Genomic DNA, 20868 nt, shown 5'->3' on the forward strand with positions numbered 1-20868 from the left:
TAAAGTATTGGTGGCACTATCTTGCTCAGGACTAGTCACTGCACATGCTGTAGATTCCAAGAGTTTATCTGATGGTCTCTCCTCTGGAATTTAACTTCTACGAATATTGGTAATTCCTTGACCCTTTCTGTAGTCACTTTTGTCTTGGTCTGTAAGCAGAGTAGTTGAAACCTAAGGAGCTACTTGAGAGTAAAGTGATACTCAGCATGAATAAAGACACAAATAGAATTTCAGAACCCATTGAATAAAAGATGAAAATATTTTGAAAATTTGGGGTGTGAGGCTATAAATTTAAATAAGGAATTGTACATGATGTGAATATATCAGTTTGAACTTACATATATCATATATATATATGTGATATATATATCAGTTTGAACTTACTTGGCAGGTGAATAATTAACATGGTTATGAGGATTATGATTATTGGGAGGGTTGTTCAGGAAATAGGCATTTCAAATCACAACAGAAAGATCTTAAAGAGATATGCAAATTAGCTAAAAACTAAATCCTGCATCATGACAATTTGTAATTACCCTTTACATTAACACAGTAGTAGGAAAAGAGAACAAAAATATTTCTAGTAAAGACTTTCATGCATGCCTGCCTTAAATATTTTGGAGATGCATATCTGCATGTTATTTAAACACTAAACAACAATTATCTATAATCTCTTTTATCCTACTGTGATTTCTTATACTGTGGATATTGTTGGGTTTGTAAATTTTAGTGATCAAATAGAGGTTATTTATGTATTTGTGGAATATCCAGTTAAGAAGATTTCTGTGTTGTTTTGAAATAAAATGCCCACTATCCATATGTTCTTAACTGTACTCTGAAAAATGTTTGTCTCGTATTTAGCACTTGAACACAACAATAAATAACCTGGATAGGGATTTCTCAAAGGAAAACTGAAGGGTCAGGAACAGAGTTCCCTGTGAGAATTAACCTTTATTCACAAGATGAGAATGTATTGACACTTGAGGAAACAATTCAGTGATTCTTGAAATGTATTTCCATTAATCTCTGACCTAGACTGGATGAGTAGAGTAAACCAGTGTTGATTTTACTGAAAACTTATGTTTTCAGCATTCCCTTACAAAATTTACCAAATGGTGACTGTTAGTTGATAGAGTTTCCAGTTAGTCTGTTTTTTCTTGTTTTTCATTACGCTAATTTAGAAACGTTTTTCTTAAAAGATGTCAATTATCTCTCCATTTAGGAACTTATATTTATAATTATATACTCATTAGAACTGTAGTGTTAAAATGCAGAAAACCATTTCAGACAAGTCTCCCTCCTATATGCAGGCATAGTGAACACAGAAATAATTTTTTCATTTATGTGAGCATCAGTGACTACATTTAGTATGTCACTTCCTTGTTGCTTAGTCCCAGTCACCTTTCTCTTAGTTCTAGATGGAGCATCCCCTCTTACCACCAGAAAGCCAAGGCAGCAAAATGAAATGAACTAACAACAAAAAAAAGAATTGGGGTAGTTGTCCATTAAACAGCCTACCCAGGATTGTGTGTCTCTAGAACCATGTAAATCAAGCTCAGACATTTTCTAACAGGCATGCTGCTCTTCAAACATTTTCAGGTGCTTTGGGTAAGTCCCGTGTTCCTGTGGGACATCAGCTTCCACTTGCTCTGTGGCCTCCTGGACCATGAATTTTAATTTTCTTGCCCAGAATTCAGTCTGCATGTATACCTGCCTGTACTAGCCACCTGCGAGGAAGCAAGGGGGCACTGGGACTGTTTGCTGAGATGATCTGTTTGCTGGTAGTTGGCTGTGTCAAGAGAAATGTATGCTCTTTGTTTCTACTTGCTCTGGAAAATTTCTAAGAGCTTTGGCTACATTTTGTCGCCTGAGGAGGCGACAGGCCATGGGGGATTGTTCCTGGAAATGGTTAGATGTCAGATTTGGTTCTTTTCTATCCTCCATGCTCCTTAACTAAGTAGTCACAGCCCAGCAGCTGATGCTGCTGCAATTCCTACTGCCTGTGCTTCCATTGGAAGGCAAAATGAGCCAGTCTGTAGCACATTGTATATTTCAGTCTACTCTTTATGCTTCTCTGAAAAAGATGCATGTATAAGAGGAGAAATACTAACTTTTAACACTTGATATTTCAGTGAAATTTTACTTATAATTTCTTGAAACATAGGAAAGACACTTTGCTAGCATGAAAAGCTATATACCTGCTGAATAGTAGAGGTTTGCCAAGAAATGGAGGAGGCAAAAGTTGCAAAAAAAATTTACAAGAAGCAAAGCTGTTAGAATATGATGGACTGGAGAGATCTGGGCAGAATATTTTTCCGCTAAAATAACTATCTAGAAGTGTCAATTTTATGACTTTCTAAATAGCAGAGGTATATAAACACTCATCTTTCCAGTCTGAGTAAGGTTTGTATTGGTATGTCAGTGTTTTATGTAGCATTATGTTGTGTAGAATTATTTGTTGAAACATATATTTAAACTTGGTATTGTCATGGGACTAAAAAAGCCTAAACAGATGTTAACTAAATTACAGAGATAGAAAATGAGGGAAGCTTTTTGTTACTAATCAAACATAATGGTGCTTCTAAATTAATTTTAATTGTTTTCATTTTGCCAGAAGTTTCAGCATTTAAATCTTCTGTTCTAAACCAAAAAAAGAAGTTTTCCTGAGTCATTCGTGCTGTATCCCAGAGAACGTACAGGTGTTGCTGACACTTCTACATAAAATCTGAGCTGCATCGAAGCAGTTGCCATGAACATGCTCTCTTTCTTTTCATCTAATTTTTATTTGCAATGATAAAGTATTGTCTCTGTTCTTTAGGTCCTTTGAGATGTAAAAGGAATAAAATTTACCTGCCCCTACCCAGAAAGTGCCATCAGCCTTCTGCATGTGAAAATTCCAGGCCCAACAGACTGCATCACTAGAAATTTGACTTGTGGCTGGTGACCTGGCTTAAGAATTGTAGAGAATTTCTTTGGTTTCTTTTCTGGTTTTATATTGCTGTTATTAAGGGCATTTGAATAAATTATATAAATGTGCATGAACCACTCAGACAATGATCCAGTTTGGCCAAATTTAGAAATATATCCTCTGAGAAGAAGGCAGGTCACCACTCCTCCCTCACCAGGTTCGGGGAAAATAAATTTTCCTCGAAGGAAAGTGAAGGAGATAAAACTATTTATTTAACAAACACACATGGGAAAAGGAAAGTAATGCTGAATAATAAAGTCTCTCGCTGTGGAGAAAAAACCTGGGAAAGTGTCAGAGTCCTCCCTTTTGTCTCCTCGGACCTGGGGCTTGGCCCAGGGTCAGGCCCTCTGTGCCCGGTGGAAAGTCCTCCCGATGTGCTCTGAGGCTGAAGCAGTCCAGTAGAAAAGGGAGAACATCCGAAATTCCAGGGAAGGGAAAAAAATTCAACTCTCAGTCTCTCTCCGGAGAAAAAGAAGCTGAAACTGGCCAAAAGCTGACCGGGCAGCAGCAAGCTGGGGGCTTCCTCACTCCCCTGCCACAGCTGGGAAAAAAAAATTGCTATCTCTGTGTGACCTTGAACAAGCTGCAAACTGCTTTGAAAAAGTTTTGCTCAGTTTTTCCTTCCCCCTCTCAGGCTCAGTTTAAAGGCATAGAAAGGCACAAAAATTAATTTCTGGGCATAGGGCAGCGATATGGGATACACATCATAAAGTCACCCCAAGACAGACAAGAAGACAAAAATATTCTAAGTACAATTTGGAATCTGTTTCCTAATCTATTCACCAAGACTCCAAACCCAGCCAAGTCAGCAATGGCTTGGAATTTGATCTGTGGCCATCTGGTTTGTTGTTTAGCAAAGAGGAAGTATAATAAAGGGCCGGGGATCTGGGATACAGCAGTTTATTTTAACATACTAGTACTGGTTGTGATAGCATTGTAACAAAGACAGGTAACAGAACTTCTTCCCTGCTTTCAAATTATGTAGTAAATGTGTGTCCTATTCCAGGCGGTCACAATGTAATGTAGGAGAAGCCTGAAGAATTAATTTCAACCAAACATTTTGACACTTCTTGCACTTCTGAACTTGGTGATATAAATACAATTAATTCTGATTAGCAGATCATCAGATCCAGCCAGGAGGTCCTTGTAACCCTTGTTTCCATCTTATGTAAAGCTCAATTTTATATAAATAATATATATTTTTTAAATTACTTAACTCTAAAAAGTCTATTTGTATTGAGAAATCATAATAAGAAAATAATTTCAAAAATTAAGTACTGAGGTACATGAAAAATGCTTATTACTGTTAGGAAACACATTTCCAAGTATTTGGTGAGGCAAAACTGATGAGGAGTGATCTCATAAAAAATAGCATCTGAAAATCCATATTGCATACCTGTCTGATTTGTGAGAAGAGTGATTATCTTAATATTCATTGAAAAACAGAGTTAGTGTTAAAGTTGCTTAAAGTTGGTATTAATATATTCTAGAAGAGCAGCATATATATATGAGGCTTGCTTTATAGACACACCTTCTGAACTTTCAAGATAGCTCTGTGTGTACACATACGTGCACAGCTACCCACTCGCCCATATTGGTGGGCAAGATTAATAGGCCTATTGTCTGCCTTTGCACCATTAGGGAACAATCAAGGCATCCCTTTACAAACTATGTGGCACAAATTGACATTGGTAGTAATTGCATCAATCAGTGCTACAGAAGGCATCTAACAAAAGAAAGAGAGACACATTTTGTTCAGATTATTAAATGGATTGAAAAGGTTAATAATAAGCCTTGAGCCAGAAAACGTTCTAGACTGATTTCCCCCCACCTCGGTTATATAATACAATATTTCAAAGTACATTTGTCTCCAGAAAAGCAATTATCTCAAAAAAATACTTCCTCTTTTCTCTTCAATGTCAGTTCTGTGATTAAAGTAATTTTCCTGTAATGCAGTACTATTTGTAGAGGAAGCTAATTAGTTAACTTGTGGATTCTATTATCCATAATCAGATAGTTTACTAAGCTGCAATTAGTTGCACCTTTCAAGACCCACTGAAAGTAACACAGTTGCTTAACTGCTTGGGAGAGCCTGAGGTTACAGGAAGTTAAGTGAAGTGACATAATTTGCCTTTGTAAAACATTTTATATTGATTACTCATATAAAAGGAGTGAATTTTCAAGGCCAACACTTGAGAGTCAAACAAAGATTTGTGCTTGTAATGTTGTACATCTAATTTCCAAATTATAGGAACTAAGCATAGAAATTCCATTTATGTTACCACAGTCATTTTTTTCTGGGCACAGTCACACTTTATCACTGTAAAGAGCTCCAGGACATGGTATATCTGAGGTTTTGGTTTGGAGTGGGATGAATTACATGCTGAAAGACCCTGAGAACTACTCAGTTGCAAAAACTCAGTCATCTAATAGCACATCTAAGGTACTCCTCCTGGCTTACAGCTGCTACCCTTGGGCATGTGAAATGGCAATAGATATCTACATTCAGGCAACTGTGTCCCACCCCCTGCTTCCCTTTGGCTGAAACAGGAACAAGGGATAACTATCTCAGCTTGTTGATGCCTGTGTTTGGTCAGATGACCCCTACACTGAAAGTCCTAGGAACAGACTTTGTAGGGCTTTAGAATCATCTATTTCTTAGAAATTCAGTAAATCATTAATAACACTTATTTTCTCAACTTTGAAAGCTGTAATTTAGTATAATAAGCAAAGTAAGTATATTTAGCTTCCCACTATTATTTAATAGTCAAAACAATCAGTGTATAGGCATGATTGTCATAGAGCTGGGTGTTTGACATTTGAAGAAACAGACTGTTTTATTACCTCTGCTTTGGAAGGAGGTTTTCCCCAAATTAGGCAGTTTAATTTAACTGGACTTTAGAAGTATGCAAATACTTAATATTGTCTTTTTACATTTTTTGCTGTCTGTTCTGATAAGAATGTCAATACTGAATTCTTGGCAGCAGCTTCTGAATTGTACATTTTTCTTACCAGGTTCCAGAGAGAGAGAACAAGAGTATGCAAGGCTAGGTTTTGTTTTGGTATATGTTTTGGTAACGAACCTAATTTTCAAGATTTCTAGAAAACTCAGCAAAATTCTTTTGCTACATTGAGGCTTTGCAATAGGATGGCTGTGTGTCTTAATTTTGTCTCTGAGGTTGGAGGCTGCCTGAAAACCATTACCGTAGTGTGCTTCAACACAGATTTTAGGTTTAATAACTACTATCTCAGAAAATCCAAGTGAGCAATTTCTGAGCCACCATCTTCCACAGTTTTAGCTGGAGAAGGTAAAGTGCTGTCTTTTTCTTAGATTCTAGTGGAATCAAAATTAACTTACATTTTTTGTAAAAGCAATAGTTGTATAATAAATTTCACACTTTGGAAAGTCTTACAGTATGTAATTTAGACTGAGTAAAATGATTTGATGCTTTTTCATAGACCTGTGTTGAAGCCTGCACCCATCTCGCTTTGTACCACAGGTCTAAACAGATTTTTAGATTTGCTAGAGCTATTGGTCAATTTTTAAAAATACATAATTAATTTTCTAGCAGTTATGATTTTACCTTTCAGTTCTGATCATCTACCTACTGTAATTGCAGACTTTTTCAGAACAAAGTCATCTCATATTATTGGTAGATTTTGCTGTTAAGGAGGACACAGAATTTCATTCCAGAGAGACAACTCTCCAAGGTTTATGTTTGTATCTTACTAGTTATTTCCTATGGAGAGAAGAGTTCTGAAAGCTTCTGTGTAAAATTCCAGTTTCTAAATACAAGACAGGTAAATTTATGTTGGATAAAGCTGTAAGACACCTAAATATTTTTAGTTTGGTCAGTGTTCTTGTTCCAGCTTATTTGACAAACAGAATATTCCACTTTAAGTGGCTCAGAACTGGCTTGAGCATTTTCTATTGAGATTGAGAATTTGGACTTTTAATTTGTTTTCTGGAGGTGTCACTTGAATAGATGAGTGTCTATATACAGGAATAAAAAATTTTTTTTGACTTGTTATTTTATTTCTCAGAAAACAGAAATCCACCAATTCTAATTATATGCCCAAAACAAACAAAGCTGTTATTGTTGTTATTTTTCTGCACATCACTATGGTGTGTCATAGCCTGTGGATAATTAGGTAAAGCAAACCTTCTCATGAAGAGGAGGTTATGTTGACTTCTCATTTGGCAGTGTGATGCAGTGTTAGTTGTTTGACTGTTACCACGAAAGGGAAAACATTTTTTAGAAGTAATCATACTGAATGTATAGATGTCCTGATTATATAAATATTACTGCAAATTTTAACAGTATCCCTTAAACTGTCATCTGAGATGTTAGGCTGCAGAAATGTTTTCACACTCTACTTATGTACTGATTTTTCTTTATTCCCAGGTCCAGTCTGTGTACGACATCACCCAGTATGAGAATATTTTTCTTTTGTGCATGATTCTGGAACAACTTCTTCAAAATGAGACACAAGAAAGTAACATTTCAAGCTCAAACTATGGAGGAGAAGAAAAAATCAAATTTCTGAAGAACCTTGATCAAATTATTCTCCATCTCTCAGATGAATTCCCTTTGTTTTCTTTATATTTATGGAGAGTGAGTGTTCTTTTGAACTCAGGTCAAATGCAAATTGATTAAAACAAGCAGCCTACTTTTTAACTGTGCATTTGTTGTGGGATTGCACTGGAAAATTTTCGAGCCAGACAGGGAAATTATCCTTATTGGAAAACATTTACGTTAAACTACTATTCTATACAGCAGTTTCAGAGATAATGCAATTATTTCCAATTTTGAATGTAGAAGAAATGTAATAATCCAGGTGCCATTTTGAATAAATGCTGTTTCTTATAATGGAAAACTGTGTGTTGGTGTTTGTGCACACAGTGAAAATGGAACAAAGAAAGTTGTTTCAAGTGCTGTTTAAAATAAACACTATGAATTTTAAAGTAGAGTCATAATATGTGCCTAGAGCTTCCAAGTTAGGAGACTAATGCCTGTCCTTTAAGAGTTGTAAGCTTCTGTATGATTTAGAGGTAGTATCTGGTTGGCTGAAATAGAAACGTTTATTTTAAACTTGGTAACTTCCCAGTACAAATTCTTATAGGACCAACTTTGTTACTGATAATCAAATGAGTCATTACTTGAGCAAAATAAAATCTGGTGCTCAGTTTCACAACTTTCTTCCATTCATTCTATACTGCTTGGGTTTACTTGTGTATGCACAAGTTTAGGCACAATAGGCCTAATTCACTCTGAGTTGAGTAATGATTTCAGAGATCTAATCTGAAGAAGTGTAGCTCATCTAATGGTTACTTTAAAACTTTCTGCTAAAAACTAATGAATATTGATAAAATCCCCTTTGATACATTTCCATATTATCTGATTTTTTTTTTTTTTCTGTGTGATGGTATTATATTCATAGTAATAATTAAAGTAACATATTTTAACAGAAATTATCTTAAATAGTCTTTTAAGTGCGAGTTCAACAACACCTTAACTGAACCAGAGTCTTTGATAAATCTAAAGGGTAACTATTATGATGAATGGCATTTTTTTCTATTAGATAAACAACATTTTAGGTTCATTATGCCTCCTAGAAGTGTATACTCACAATAAATACAAAGTATTTTGATTATTAGTCCTTGTCCTTCCACTTGAACTTGTTTCATCAGATCAATTTTTATATCAGGAAAATTCTCTGAAACACCACTATCTTGTTAATTTGAATTTTAATTTATTTCATAATAAACCTTTGCTTTATGTATATGTAAATACATTGATATTTAGAAAGCAGGTTGCTTTGATGGTCACTTGGCTCCCCAGAGAGCATTCCTTAGTTAAGACACCAGCCCGTTTTTTTTTCTGAAACTTCATATTTGATATGTCACATGGTAACGTTTGTTTAGTGCTTTCTTCTAACTAACTTTGTTCCAACAGAAACATTTGATTTGCAAAATAAGCATTCCTGAATAGTCACATGAGAAAATCAGATAAGTTTAGCCAAGCTAAAGAAAATAAATCAATGTATAAGTTTGGTAGCCACTCAGAAACTACTGTGCCCTTTTTGTTGCTGCTTTACTTGTTTGTTTGTTGTTTGTTTGTTTAGTCTGGTGGAGGATCAGTTCTTCCTTCTCCCTCCACAGTGCTGAAAGCATGATTACAAAAACAGCAAGGAAAGGAATGAACTATTATCTAATTGATATAATAATTCTCGTTTTAATTTTTTTCAAAAGAGCTTCATTCAAAAGTAGTATGTAAGTAAAAGACACAAAACTCAGAAGGATAATAGCATCTATATAATAGCAAAATGTGTGCTGTTTCAAGACTGTTGTTCAAAAGAAAAGTTTCCACCCTAGATTGAGCACCGTATTTGCTCATCAATTGGCAAAAAGTATTTTTGTTGTTAGTAAGCAACTTAGGTAAAAAGGGACACATATTTTCCTCTTTGCAGATTGTAGCACTTTCTCACCAGCAAGCTCTCTAGGCCACTGGAAAAGCAATGGATATATTTTGGGAAATATATTCATCCTTGGTAAGTTTTGAAGTAACTGCTCACTTGAGACATGATTTTTGAAATTTTTTTTTCACAGCATACAGAAAGATAAGGGTTTGTATCCAGAGATGGCACAACTACATGGCACTTATGCTCTGACAGGGATTTGGAACAGTTGTGCAGCTTTGGAAGTGTTGAGGCAGAGTGAGAGTTCCCCTTACAATGCCATTGTAGCAATCTAGACACACACTCGCCTCTCTGCAAAAGTGCTGTTAACTGGTCACCTGGGATCTCTTTATCTCCTTAATGCAGAATTAAATAGGGCAGTGAACCATATTAATGAACACCTCAGCTTTGGTGGGGGCAATAACCCCTGCAATCAGAATACTTACTAGATTGTTGTCTCTTGTTTCTTGGAGATTTTTCACTAAGAGGGGACTTACCTCAAGACAAAAATGCCAAAGGTAGACTTGTACATTTAGATGTCTCCATGTGGTTGGGATATCTAATCTATGAAACACTTGAAAAGTAACCCAGTGTTTTGGTCTGGGTATCTAGCTGCTGCCCCAAAGGACTGCAGATCTTCTTTAGGTCCTGTGTCACATTTTCTCTCTTCATGTAGATGCCTCTGATATCCTGGAGCATCTTTAGTGGCACTGTCACTTAAATGTGTCTGCTTAGGCAACTGAATTGTGGTGATAGCAGAAGCTTAGATATGTACCTCACCACCACAAACATGCATTTAGGTCTCTTAATCTGAAAACTAAACCCCACATTTGTGATACCTTATATGTTTTAGAGTAGGAAATTAAAATAAGTTTAAATCCCTGCTCTTCAGACAATTTCTGCTCTTATCCAATGACTGTTAGATGTAACTTGAGTAAACACCACTGTCTTTAGTTTTGAAATTAACAGGATGACTGAGACAGTCCCTGGAGAATTTACAACTAGGTTACAAGAAACCTGCCTGCATCTTGGACTTAAACTAAGTCTTCAGGTACTTACTAAGTAGATATGACCATGTCCAAGTTTTACTTGTGTGACCTCCAGAGAGGAATACCAAATCCAGAGAAAGTACCTGTGCTCTTTGCTGAGTGTAGACTATTGGATGTCTCAAAAGAACAATCTCAAGGTCCGATGTGCTGAGCATAACATCTCATACACTTAAATAGGAAACACTGAAAATAGTTTGGTCAGACTTGTCATTGCTGTCTGGAGTATTTTACCTGAGTTACCCTTACAGTTTTAAAATGAACAATCCAATGATATTTCTTTTTTCTTGCACATCTCTTTTTTTGTAAACACATGTATTTTAGATGTTGGCAAAATGTTAATGTTTTGCAAATGCAAATTGTTCAGCCTTATAAATACAGATATATATATAAGCGCACACACAGTTAAATTACATGTTTATATGGTTGAATTAGCAATGCTTATTTATTAGTAGCCTAATAGCAGTTTATTATTTTATAATTTGCTGTTCTGCCACATTCTTAGCTTTCTGGGTGACTGACTTTCATGCCTGTCTCTATCTGTTTTAAAAGAATTTTGTGGTAGAGTGTCTCTTTTTATGAAAATAGAAAAATTATGAGACAAAGAAAATAAATTTTTATTCTAGTGCTGCTCCATTGACTGTTCTATTCCCTAAAGTTTTGCATGCCTACTAATGACAGCAGTGGGTGGGATTTTGAAGTGAACTGTCTCAGGATGTTTTTGTAAACTTAATTTGCAATCTTTTCATAATCTGTAAGTTATTGATTTTACAAGTTATTGCTTATATATGTTAGTAACAGTGAAAATTAAGTTGTACCTTATTTTAATCCTATAATAATTTGGGGTTTTTTTCATTCAGTTATCTATGCATTAGTATCTGATACAGTTTGTAGTTTACTGTGGTGCAATGTTTAGTTGATGTTCACAGGATCATAGGAAAATTCGGGTTGGAGGGGACCTCAAGGTGTCTAGTCCAACCTCCTGCTTCAATCAACATTAGCTGTAGGATCAAATCCATGTTGGTTGAATCAATATTGTCTGTTGCTATTCAGTCAGGTATTGAAACTCTCGAGGACGGAAACTGGATAGCTGCTCTTTTGCTTGACTGTCTTCATGGTGAAAAAAATGTTTTCTTGTATGCAGTCTGAACTTGTATACAGTTACTTCATTTATGACCAGCGTCTTAAGTCTTTTCACCACCCAGAGCCTGGATCTGTCCCCTTGATACCCTTCCCATAGGCACTGGAGGCTGCTGTTAGATCCCCTTGCAACCATCTCTTTCCCAGGCTGATCAGGCCCAGCTCCCTTAACCCCCTGGTGGCACAGATATCTGCTGGAGCCCCAGGCATTTCTATAGCCCTGTGCTGAATACACTTCGGTTTAGTTTATCAGCATCTTTTTACTGGGGGTCCAAAATGGGCAGTAGTATAGCTGCAGATTAATGAGTGCTGATTAGAGGGAGGTGATCCCTTCCCTTAAACTGTGCTCCTGCTGACACAGCCTGGGATGCCCTTGGCCCTCATCACTGCCATGGCCACTGCAGACTCACAGTTAGCTCACTGCCCACCATGGCCCCTGAGGGCTTTGCCTGCAGAACTGCTCTCCAGCCAGGCGCTCCCAACCTGTATCACTGCAAAGGAGACTTGCTTCCCAGGCTGGACACTTTGCACTGATCCTCCCTGAAGTGCCAGTCGCAGTGATCAGCTTGAGAGAGAAGTAGTTAGGAACTACAGTCAGATAAAATCAGAGGACTACATTAATATTAGCATCTTACTCTATTTCAGTTAAGTAATGAAAAGAAGGGCAAGTTTTAAAGTATTTTTAATTATTCATAATGCTAAGCACAAATACAGGAAAAGCAAAGGATGTTTGTTTTTCCCTGAGCAGCTGTCCACATATGTATGTTTCACTTTAACTCAAAGACGTTTTATTGCTTTTTTGTTTCTATAGCTTTATACTTGTAGCTTTCCCGGATTGTGCTTTTCTGTCTCTCACATGCTAGTAAGGGTATTTTTCTGTTCTGCAGTTCTTAATTGCCTTGATTTGAGACAATTTCTGCAGCTTCAACCAGATGGTCTGCTTCACTTAGGCCTTTATTAAATCATCTCCCCCTTACATAAATTGTTTCACCCTCTTTATCTTTTAGTTTTTTCTTTTTTGCATATAAGTAAATTCACTTAGTCTGCACCTGCTTCTTTAATTGAACAAACAAAGTTAGTTTAAAGCCCTGCTTTAATTAAGCCATTCTTTCAGTATGGTTTCTTCTAAACTTGCTGATTTCAAATTCATCTTGAATTCTTAGGTGTTATGCCCACCCTTAAAATAGTTACACTGAAGAGAGGCTCATCCTTGAGAGGAGAACTGTTTGCATATCACTTTCTTTCCAGGCTTGAGTTCATGTTTGAGACAATCGCTCAAATTACACTTGAGGAAACAGTCTCTGCAAACCAGTAACATCCCCCAGTGAATAGAAATAGTTCCAAGACAAGATCTTTTGATTGGTGTTGTTCAAAAGGGCAGTCTTTTTTCTTTGCTTATTCTCATAAATGCCAGTGATTCATGTGACTTAGGCCAATTCTGGCACCTTCCAGAATTCAGCTCTTCAGTACATGCAGCTTAAAAAGCAGCACACATGCATTCGTTAACAATTTCTCTGGCACATACAGGAGAAACTGTACACTGCAGATTTTAGCAATGATGCTGGTTACTCCTCGAAGATGTCTCAGTGATTTCTTGCTTTCTTCTGTCAGCTGCTGTTTCTGGTTTTCTTCTGTCAAAGCACAGGAGGTTTTTTGCAGTTATAATTACTGACTTTAGTTATATTCTTTGAAGACTTTCTTTCCAGCTTGTGGAGACTGAAATTCGTTTCTGTCCTCCAGAGCAGTTGACTTCCTCTGACCACAGCATGACAACACCTACGGATTTCATAAGTATGCTCTCTGATGTATTCAGCTGAGTTTGTACAGTCAGAGGAATATTATGAAGTAAAATCTCTGGAGAAAACAACAGAAATTTCAACTCCTGTAAATTACTATTGTGTACTGAAAGAAGATAAAACAGATAAAACACTGAAAGCAAAGGTACTATTACAAGGGAAGCACAGAGCCTAATCTGTTTTCTTGTAACATAAGTGAGCTCTATTGCTTTAGTGAAGCATTTGCTTTATGTTTCTGCTGAATGCAAGAAAAAATTGTGTCAGCCTAATTTTTTGTTATCTTTTTGATGTAAAGAATTAACAAGAAGGTTTTACAACCAAAGAAGGCTGTGAACACACTTATATACTACACTTTTTGTTATCGGATGAAGATACCAGGTCATTTCTGACCTTCACAGCTCTTCATTCTGTCTTCCTCTGGAAAGTTGTTACTTTTGGCCATTGTATATTCTGAGCTTTGTCTTTTGAACCAGAGATTAGGAAATAGATCTTGATCCAGAAAAAGAAAGAATGAAAGATTAATCTTGTAGCTTGCTATTTTTCTTAGTGACTGACTCCTTTAAGCTCTTTTTCTTTTGGGGGGATGGTATGGTGGAAAGAAGAGGGCGAACTGTCCTCAGGGGAAGTCTCAATATCTGTTTTCAGGACTTTTACAGGATATCAAGATACCTCACTGGAACCTCAGTGGTACTCCTTATTCATGTGGTAATGAGTCCTACGAAGATCAAGGTTCTTCAGGCCTTGAAGACAACCGAGTGTTTTTCAGCTAATCTTTCAATTTTTCTTAGTAGCCATCCATAAAAATTATTCTAAGGGCTGAGATAATTCCACATTAACTTTACTCTGAGGCTGTCTTGTCTTCACAATACAAGGGAAAAGAGACAGATGAGAAAAAGAAACAAAGAGATAAAACCTGATGAGACCTCCCAGAAAGTGCAAACTCCAGGGAAATTTTCTAAAATCCTTCAGCAGTGTGTCATCCTTCTAAGGGTCAGCAGGAACAAATCATGGCTTTCAGGGTCCTTGCCATTAGGCTGGAGTGAGGACAGGCAATAAGAAAAACGTTCCCTCTTGCTCATGCAGTGTCCTCAGCACTGTGCACTTCAGGGATCCACAGCATTACTGGTTTGGATCACCAGGGCAGGCACCTGGACACTTGGCAGGTAATTCACTACAGGTCTGCTTTATAAAACTAAGCATAGTCTGCTTCCTAAATAAAGAGTCAGTTGCAGATTTTCATGTGTGTTTTGTCAAAAAATACAGTAAAGGAACCCCTCATAACTAGGCAAGGTAGATTGCTACTGTCCCATTTGATATTTTTTTTTTTCTGTTAGGTATCACTTTTTAAGGCAAACAAGCTAACTATTTCAAAGGAGACTTTGTTTTTCTCTTTTTTATATAAAATGCTGGTTTGAGTAGACAGAATTTATAAGAAACTATGTAACACTTTAAATGTTGGGTTACCACCCTTAGAATGTAATAGATTTTTTTGTAGGTTTTTAGTGCAGCAATTTGTTCTACTATTCAGAAAACAGATTGTACTATTTGAGCTGTCAAAAGTCTACTCATATATTAGGAGCTAATAGAAGCACAAAGGAAGCCTGTTCCACATGGATACTACTACAAATTCCTTGTTGCACTAAGGTATGGTTGCAAACACCTCTGTGTGACATTAATGTATACTCTTGAGCAGCATACTCAACTCCACTTTTTTCCTCCTAATGATTATATAAACCAAAACTGACATCCCAAACTGTAAGAAGGAAACAGACTAGAACTCTAGGATTCTGTTTGGCATTTCTAGTTTTTTGTTCCGAATGAGAAAGAAAATCTGCTTAACATTATTTATGCTGCAGAATTAAAACCATTTAAGGCAGTAAGTGAAACAAATAAGTTAAAGAAGTATGTGTCATTCATGTATCTCACCGGAAAAAACTTTCTGGTTTTTTCCACTCATTAGTTTCTAGTAAAGTTGAAAAAGGTACTGGAGGCAGGTTGCACTCAAATCATTTCACTGCTAAGTTAATGATCCTGTTCCTCACAAAGTTCCCTTATGGCTATTTTGAAATAAACTAAGGGTTTTCATTTTTACCAAGGGAAAATGCTGATGGCTGAAAGGCTTTGTTGTGCTCTGTGACTAGACTGCACACCAATACCATATCTACCCTTATTAACTCCTTCCTTTGTGGCTTCAGCCTTGGTTAGGCAGCCCATACAGTGAGAGCTAACTGTACCTGTTTGACAGTTAATGAGAAGGAAGAAATTCTGAGATTGTGTGATCACCTTTAAAATGAAACAATCCCAAGGTCTTCTTACCTATTTTATTCTTGCAAGATCTTTCACCTCTATTTTGGTGGCTGCAGGCACATGGACACAACTAAGGGTTAAATTCTACATTCTTTACTCAGGGTTACTTAGAGTGGGTTTTTTGTTCCTGTTCCTGGTTTATTAATTTTAGCTTCAAGAAGCACTCATGATGCAGGAATTAATAAAAAAGCAGAAGCATGAGTCCTAAGCTCCCATAGCACTCTTGTCCCAAAAAGCAGAAAAGACAAAAACCTTATAAATTACACTGATGAAGAAGCCTGTGTAGTTTTTAGAGGGTTTTTAATGTATTTCTTCTGGATGGATTATTTACAAAAACATTTTGAAGAAAAGGGCTTATCATAACCAAACGATCAAATCCACTTTCAAGCTCAGTGACTGAATTCACATCAGCAGCACTTTAAAGGAAGATGAGAAATTATAAGCGAAAAAATATCTTACTAATTTACAGACTGATAAATATCTGAACATTTTACATGTTGTCTTGGTAATGTGCTACAAAGTGTTGATAAACAGGAATACATCCATTTTATATTCCATGTCCCTGTCAGATCTTATATTCTTCACTTGCTTTCATTTAACTCTCTAGGCTCTCCCCTATGATTCAGTCTTCCAGGCAGCATTATTTGTGTTGATATCCTGAGCAGATTTGATAACTTTCTGATAACATTATTCTGCTTGGAGAGTAGTAATTCTAGCTGAGATTGTACTTGGTCTGCTTTGTATAATTGAAGTCTTCCTTGAGCACGTTGTAGCTGCTTGTACAAGGACACCGTACATTGTGCTGGGTATCTTAGACACTTAAGTCCACTACTGGACAGGTTTGTGCAGTAAGATTTAGACATGGCTTTTTTTATATTTTTTTCAGAGAAAGAAGTGGCTAAACTCTAGCCAAATCTAACCAGTCTCTGATCACACTGATATAGGTGTTTGGTTAAGATGGCTCAGTCTGGCACAAATGTGCTCTTCGTTTTAACTGAGATGGTTTTGGTGCATGAAGAAGAGCAGTTTAGTAGGCTGTCATGATCCCTGCAGTGTAGAAGTAATTTTGGGAACTGACCTTTTCAGTCAGTTCAAGAAAAAGTAGGTGTGTCTTCAACCTTACCTATTCCCGGGCTCTCCTTTCTTCTTTGTGTGCTTAACTGCTTTCTCTTTCCCCCTTCCTCTTCTTCATTTTCTTCCTGTGATAGATGCCTGTCCTGTTTGCATCACTCACCCCACAGATTTATCAAAGAATTACCTTAAGCTAATATGACCTGTAGGGCTTCTCACAAAAGGCATTTGTAGTCTCCTGGTTCAAAAGGCGGCCCCTGAACGCAGTAGTAAGGACATTTGTTTGTTCTTCTTACGTGGTGTCCAGGTGAGTCACTCATCCAAGTGTGGAAAATCAGTGATCCCTGCTCAGTCTGACATTTCAGCAATAGATGATTTAACTTCTCTGTCCTGACACTCTCTAATTCACCAGAACAGACAAAGTCCTCAGGTTTCAAAGGTCATGCAGAGATTGAAATAGGTTTTCTCACAGATGCGGCTGTTGCCAGAAATTTGTGTAGGTGTGTTAGGCTTTGCCTGATACGTAGTTATCTGTGTTTACAAATCTCATTGCAGGGTTTGTGCCCTTTGCTTTAAATGTCATCCTACTCCAAAGGAAATGTCACCAGAGGTTCTCAGCTCTGGAGAGGGTGTCAGGAAAAGTCCTAGAGGAAGCAGGGGAGCAGAGCATTAGATGGGTAACAAGCCATGGGGCCTGAACTTCCAGGAAGGAGAAAAAAGGGAAGTCAGAGTAAAAGGATTCCTGAAAAGTAGAGCTAGTGCCTTTGTGTCCAAAGTAGATGGCATAGGAGAGCTAGACCACAAATGAGCAGCTGGAGACAAGATATCATCCTGGGCTGAAATCTCTAGTACATACAAGACTATTTTCTTCCTGGAGACATTAATTTTTTTTTTTTTCTGTTAACTGAATTTTCTGTGTTTTATTTATTCCTCTGATTAATTTTGCCTCTTGATTTCTGCGCCACATTTGTGATTTGCAAGTTCTCTCCTTACGCCCTACAATCAGATCACTTATGACAGTATCAACCACTGTCAGTCTTATCACTGTCCCCCACAATTACACTCCAGGATAGCTCTCTGCAGTCAGTCACCAACATTTATCATTACTTTTTGCTAATGCTGCTTTTGTCAGTTTTCAGTTTACTCAAGTAGTAGCATGTCTGAGCCATGGGCAAACTTCCAAGAGGAAATTTAAATGACAGTCTACATAAGGTCCCCAAGGTAGAGGAGAACAAGCCAGGCTTAAAGGGGGGATCATCAAAGCTAAGGGTCCTGTTATATATTCAGATTCCATCTCCAGAACCTGTTTAAATCTTTGATAGCACCACTGATCTCACCCGTTTATCAACGCCGGTGTTTATCATCCTGAAGGAAATAGCAACTGCAAGGGGGAGCAGCTGACAGTAAAGAAATTAAGACTCAGGGGAGGGTAAATCACTTAGAAAAAGAAGAGTATCTTGGTTTGACCTTCAAAAGGACAGCTTTAGTGGGAATAGAGCCTCAAAGTATACTCTGGAAAAAAGAAACTTTTATAAAAATCTGTAACAATTCAAAAAGTTACAATGAGATACCTGTTTTTCAGTAAAGGCTGTCTCCTGAAATAGCTGCTGCTGAGTTATTACAGAAGAGAGAAGCTGAAAGTGAAGATGAATTCAGTAGTGTGCAAGAAATTAAGAAGGTAAATAAACAATAAAAAATAAAAAGTAATTAGTGCAAGTAATATTGACTTCTTCAGCTTTAATGTTAGGAATTATGTTAAAATTGTGATTGTTGTGAATTTATGCTAGTGTAGATTTCTGTTCACAGCACTTTCAAGATTAACCTTTACAGTGCAGATATCATCATGAAATCAGGAGAGGCAAGTTTTCATTTACGGATGTTGAGAGTAAGGTAGATACATTAGAGTTAGTAGTCTATATTTCTTGTAATGAAACTATTGTATTTTGGACTTTTATTGGAATTATCAAGCATTCAATTTCTATTTATATCTGGTTTTACAGGATTTTTTTTCAAAACCCATTAGCTTCATAAGATTAATACATGGAAGTAAAAAGATTTTGAAAATTTTATTTTAATTTCTAGAAATTGAGGCCAGCTATATCCAGTAACAACTTTCACATATTGAAGTCTTCAGATTGCCCAAAATTTTAAGGATAATCCTCCTCTAGCACAGAAACTCTGTAAGTTACAAAGACAAAAAGTGTTAACACACAAACTTGTGAATAATTTCAAAGAAAAAAGTTAAGCCCAAGATGAATCTGGAAAGTGCTGACAAAAATTTGCTTTAGAGTTGTAATGAAATTTTGATAGTAGTTGTTTTGCATGAAATATAATATCTGCAACTCTTTTCGTAAAATGCATGATTTGGAGTGACACAGATTCTCTTTTTTTTTTTTTTCCTATTAGAATCTTATCTTAGAATTTCACTTTTTTATTATATATTTGGTTTATTTCTGTTTTTAAATATATATGCATATATACTTATACTTTGTATATACCTTACTTGTATTTTCTTTTATTTTAGACTTGTTTCTTTTATGTGCCGTAATTTTGTAATAAATTATGCAAAAATACTAATGGCTATTGTATGCCATAGCAACTGAAACTTCTGTGATTTGAATTGTTGCTTTTTCTTTGGTTTAAATCTTATGAGCAGCTGATGCTCAGTTCTTCTTGAAATATGTTGTAATTTTGTCTTCGGTGTCTCCAGTTTGAAACTTGAGATGTTTCTGCAGTCATTGTGTCCTAAGAGAGTGGTCTGTGGCACAGAACAGAAGAAAAGTACCTGTCTCTAAGTTTGATTTTTTTTTTGAGTGGTACTTGCTAAAGATCTGCTATCCATAAGTCTTTGTTCCCACATATAATTTATGCTTACAAAGTTTGCAGAGTTTATTTGGATTTCTAGATTGCCTGTTACCTATTACTCTTCAGGACTGTTTCATTTTAGCATTTGTAATAATTCCAGCTTAAACCCTCTGTAGGTGAGTTTCACATCACAGTCGATTCGTCTCGTTTAGAAAATAATTATATCCATCTTAAGTACACAGCAAGATTGTTCCAGTACGTTGTGTTTGAAAAGGTTTTAGACTGCAAGTGGCTCAATAAAGTACTAATAATTAAGGATTTCATTCAGCAGATCAGATTGCATTCAGTTCAGCTCAAAGTTGTTTAGATGTGTCAACAATTAATTCTATGGAAACACACATTTTTCATTAACGAGCTGGAACCCATTAATATGCAACTCTTTCAAAACATAAGCTGCAATTATAGTAGAATGTAGTCCTCTGATGGAACAGCTACAAAGTTTGTCCCTTTCTAAAAGCTTTCCTAATCCCTCACTGATTTCTATTTCCTATTCGTTAAAATATGGCCTAATTAGTTTAGAGCTTTGTTGTAGAGAAACAGTTTTCACTTTCTAAAATGTTGATCTTTTCATATTTCTACTTTCAGCAGTATTTTCTGTCGAAAAATGATACACCTCTGCATCAAAGTTGCCACTTCATTTACTGTTATAAAATGCTGAGGTGATGAGGAGTGTGGAAATTGCTGTAATTATGAAAGTATTTGTGTTTGCTTATTGTCTCACAGCTGCCTAAGTGTTATCTGACGATAGGGCTCATCAGCAAACAAAAACTTCATTTACTGAATTTTTTTTGTCTTTCAAATTAAAGTCCTTCCAGTACAGTAGAAAAGACAAACCTTCAACCAAGAGAGATCCCTCACCTAGACCCAATTTCAAGATTTTTGCTCTTCTCCAATCTGGTTGAATAAAGATTTTGAATCTGTTTCTATTATTTTGTCTGCCTTAGCTTAAAAATTGTCTGTCTCCCTGTCTCTCACCCCTTGGGTATTCTGGCTGTGATTAAAATCTCATTTACCTGGTATTTGATTCTGATTAAAAATTCTACCTAAATTTAAGAAAACTTACTCAGCAAAATTTATTTTTTTAATTAAAACTGCCCTGAAAAATAGGTTTGTCTGGTGGACATTTTGCTACAAAAAAAGGAAAAAAAACTTTTCTTGAAAGTTCCCAGTCAGCTCTATTTAGCTGCTGAAAGGGGGAATGTTTTTCTACTATTAA

General features: G+C 36.4%; 1 protein-coding gene across 5 annotated transcripts in view; it reads left to right on the plus strand.

Moving 5' to 3' along the window:
- Nucleotides 1-19204, plus strand: part of MEI4 (meiotic double-stranded break formation protein 4) — an 86211-nt gene extending 67007 nt beyond the window's left edge. Inside the window, exons 5-8 of one of the 5 annotated variants that reach the window (XR_004239427.1) lie at nucleotides 7375-7584; nucleotides 9440-9520; nucleotides 18370-18465; nucleotides 18594-19204. Coding sequence is in view for 3 of the 5 variants with exons in the window: in XM_032104865.1 (XP_031960756.1) it covers nucleotides 7375-7626 (252 nt within the window). In the remaining 2 variants the exon portion in view is untranslated. Of the gene's footprint in view, nucleotides 1-7374; nucleotides 11110-18369 lie in introns of those variants that run through there. The other 4 variants (XM_032104866.1, XM_032104867.1, XM_032104868.1 and 1 more) reach the window with 4 other exon arrangements.
- Nucleotides 19205-20868: the final 1664 nt, after the last annotated feature.

This window comes from Corvus moneduloides, chromosome 3 (assembly GCF_009650955.1).
Source record: "Corvus moneduloides isolate bCorMon1 chromosome 3, bCorMon1.pri, whole genome shotgun sequence".
NCBI lineage: Eukaryota > Metazoa > Chordata > Aves > Passeriformes > Corvidae > Corvus > Corvus moneduloides.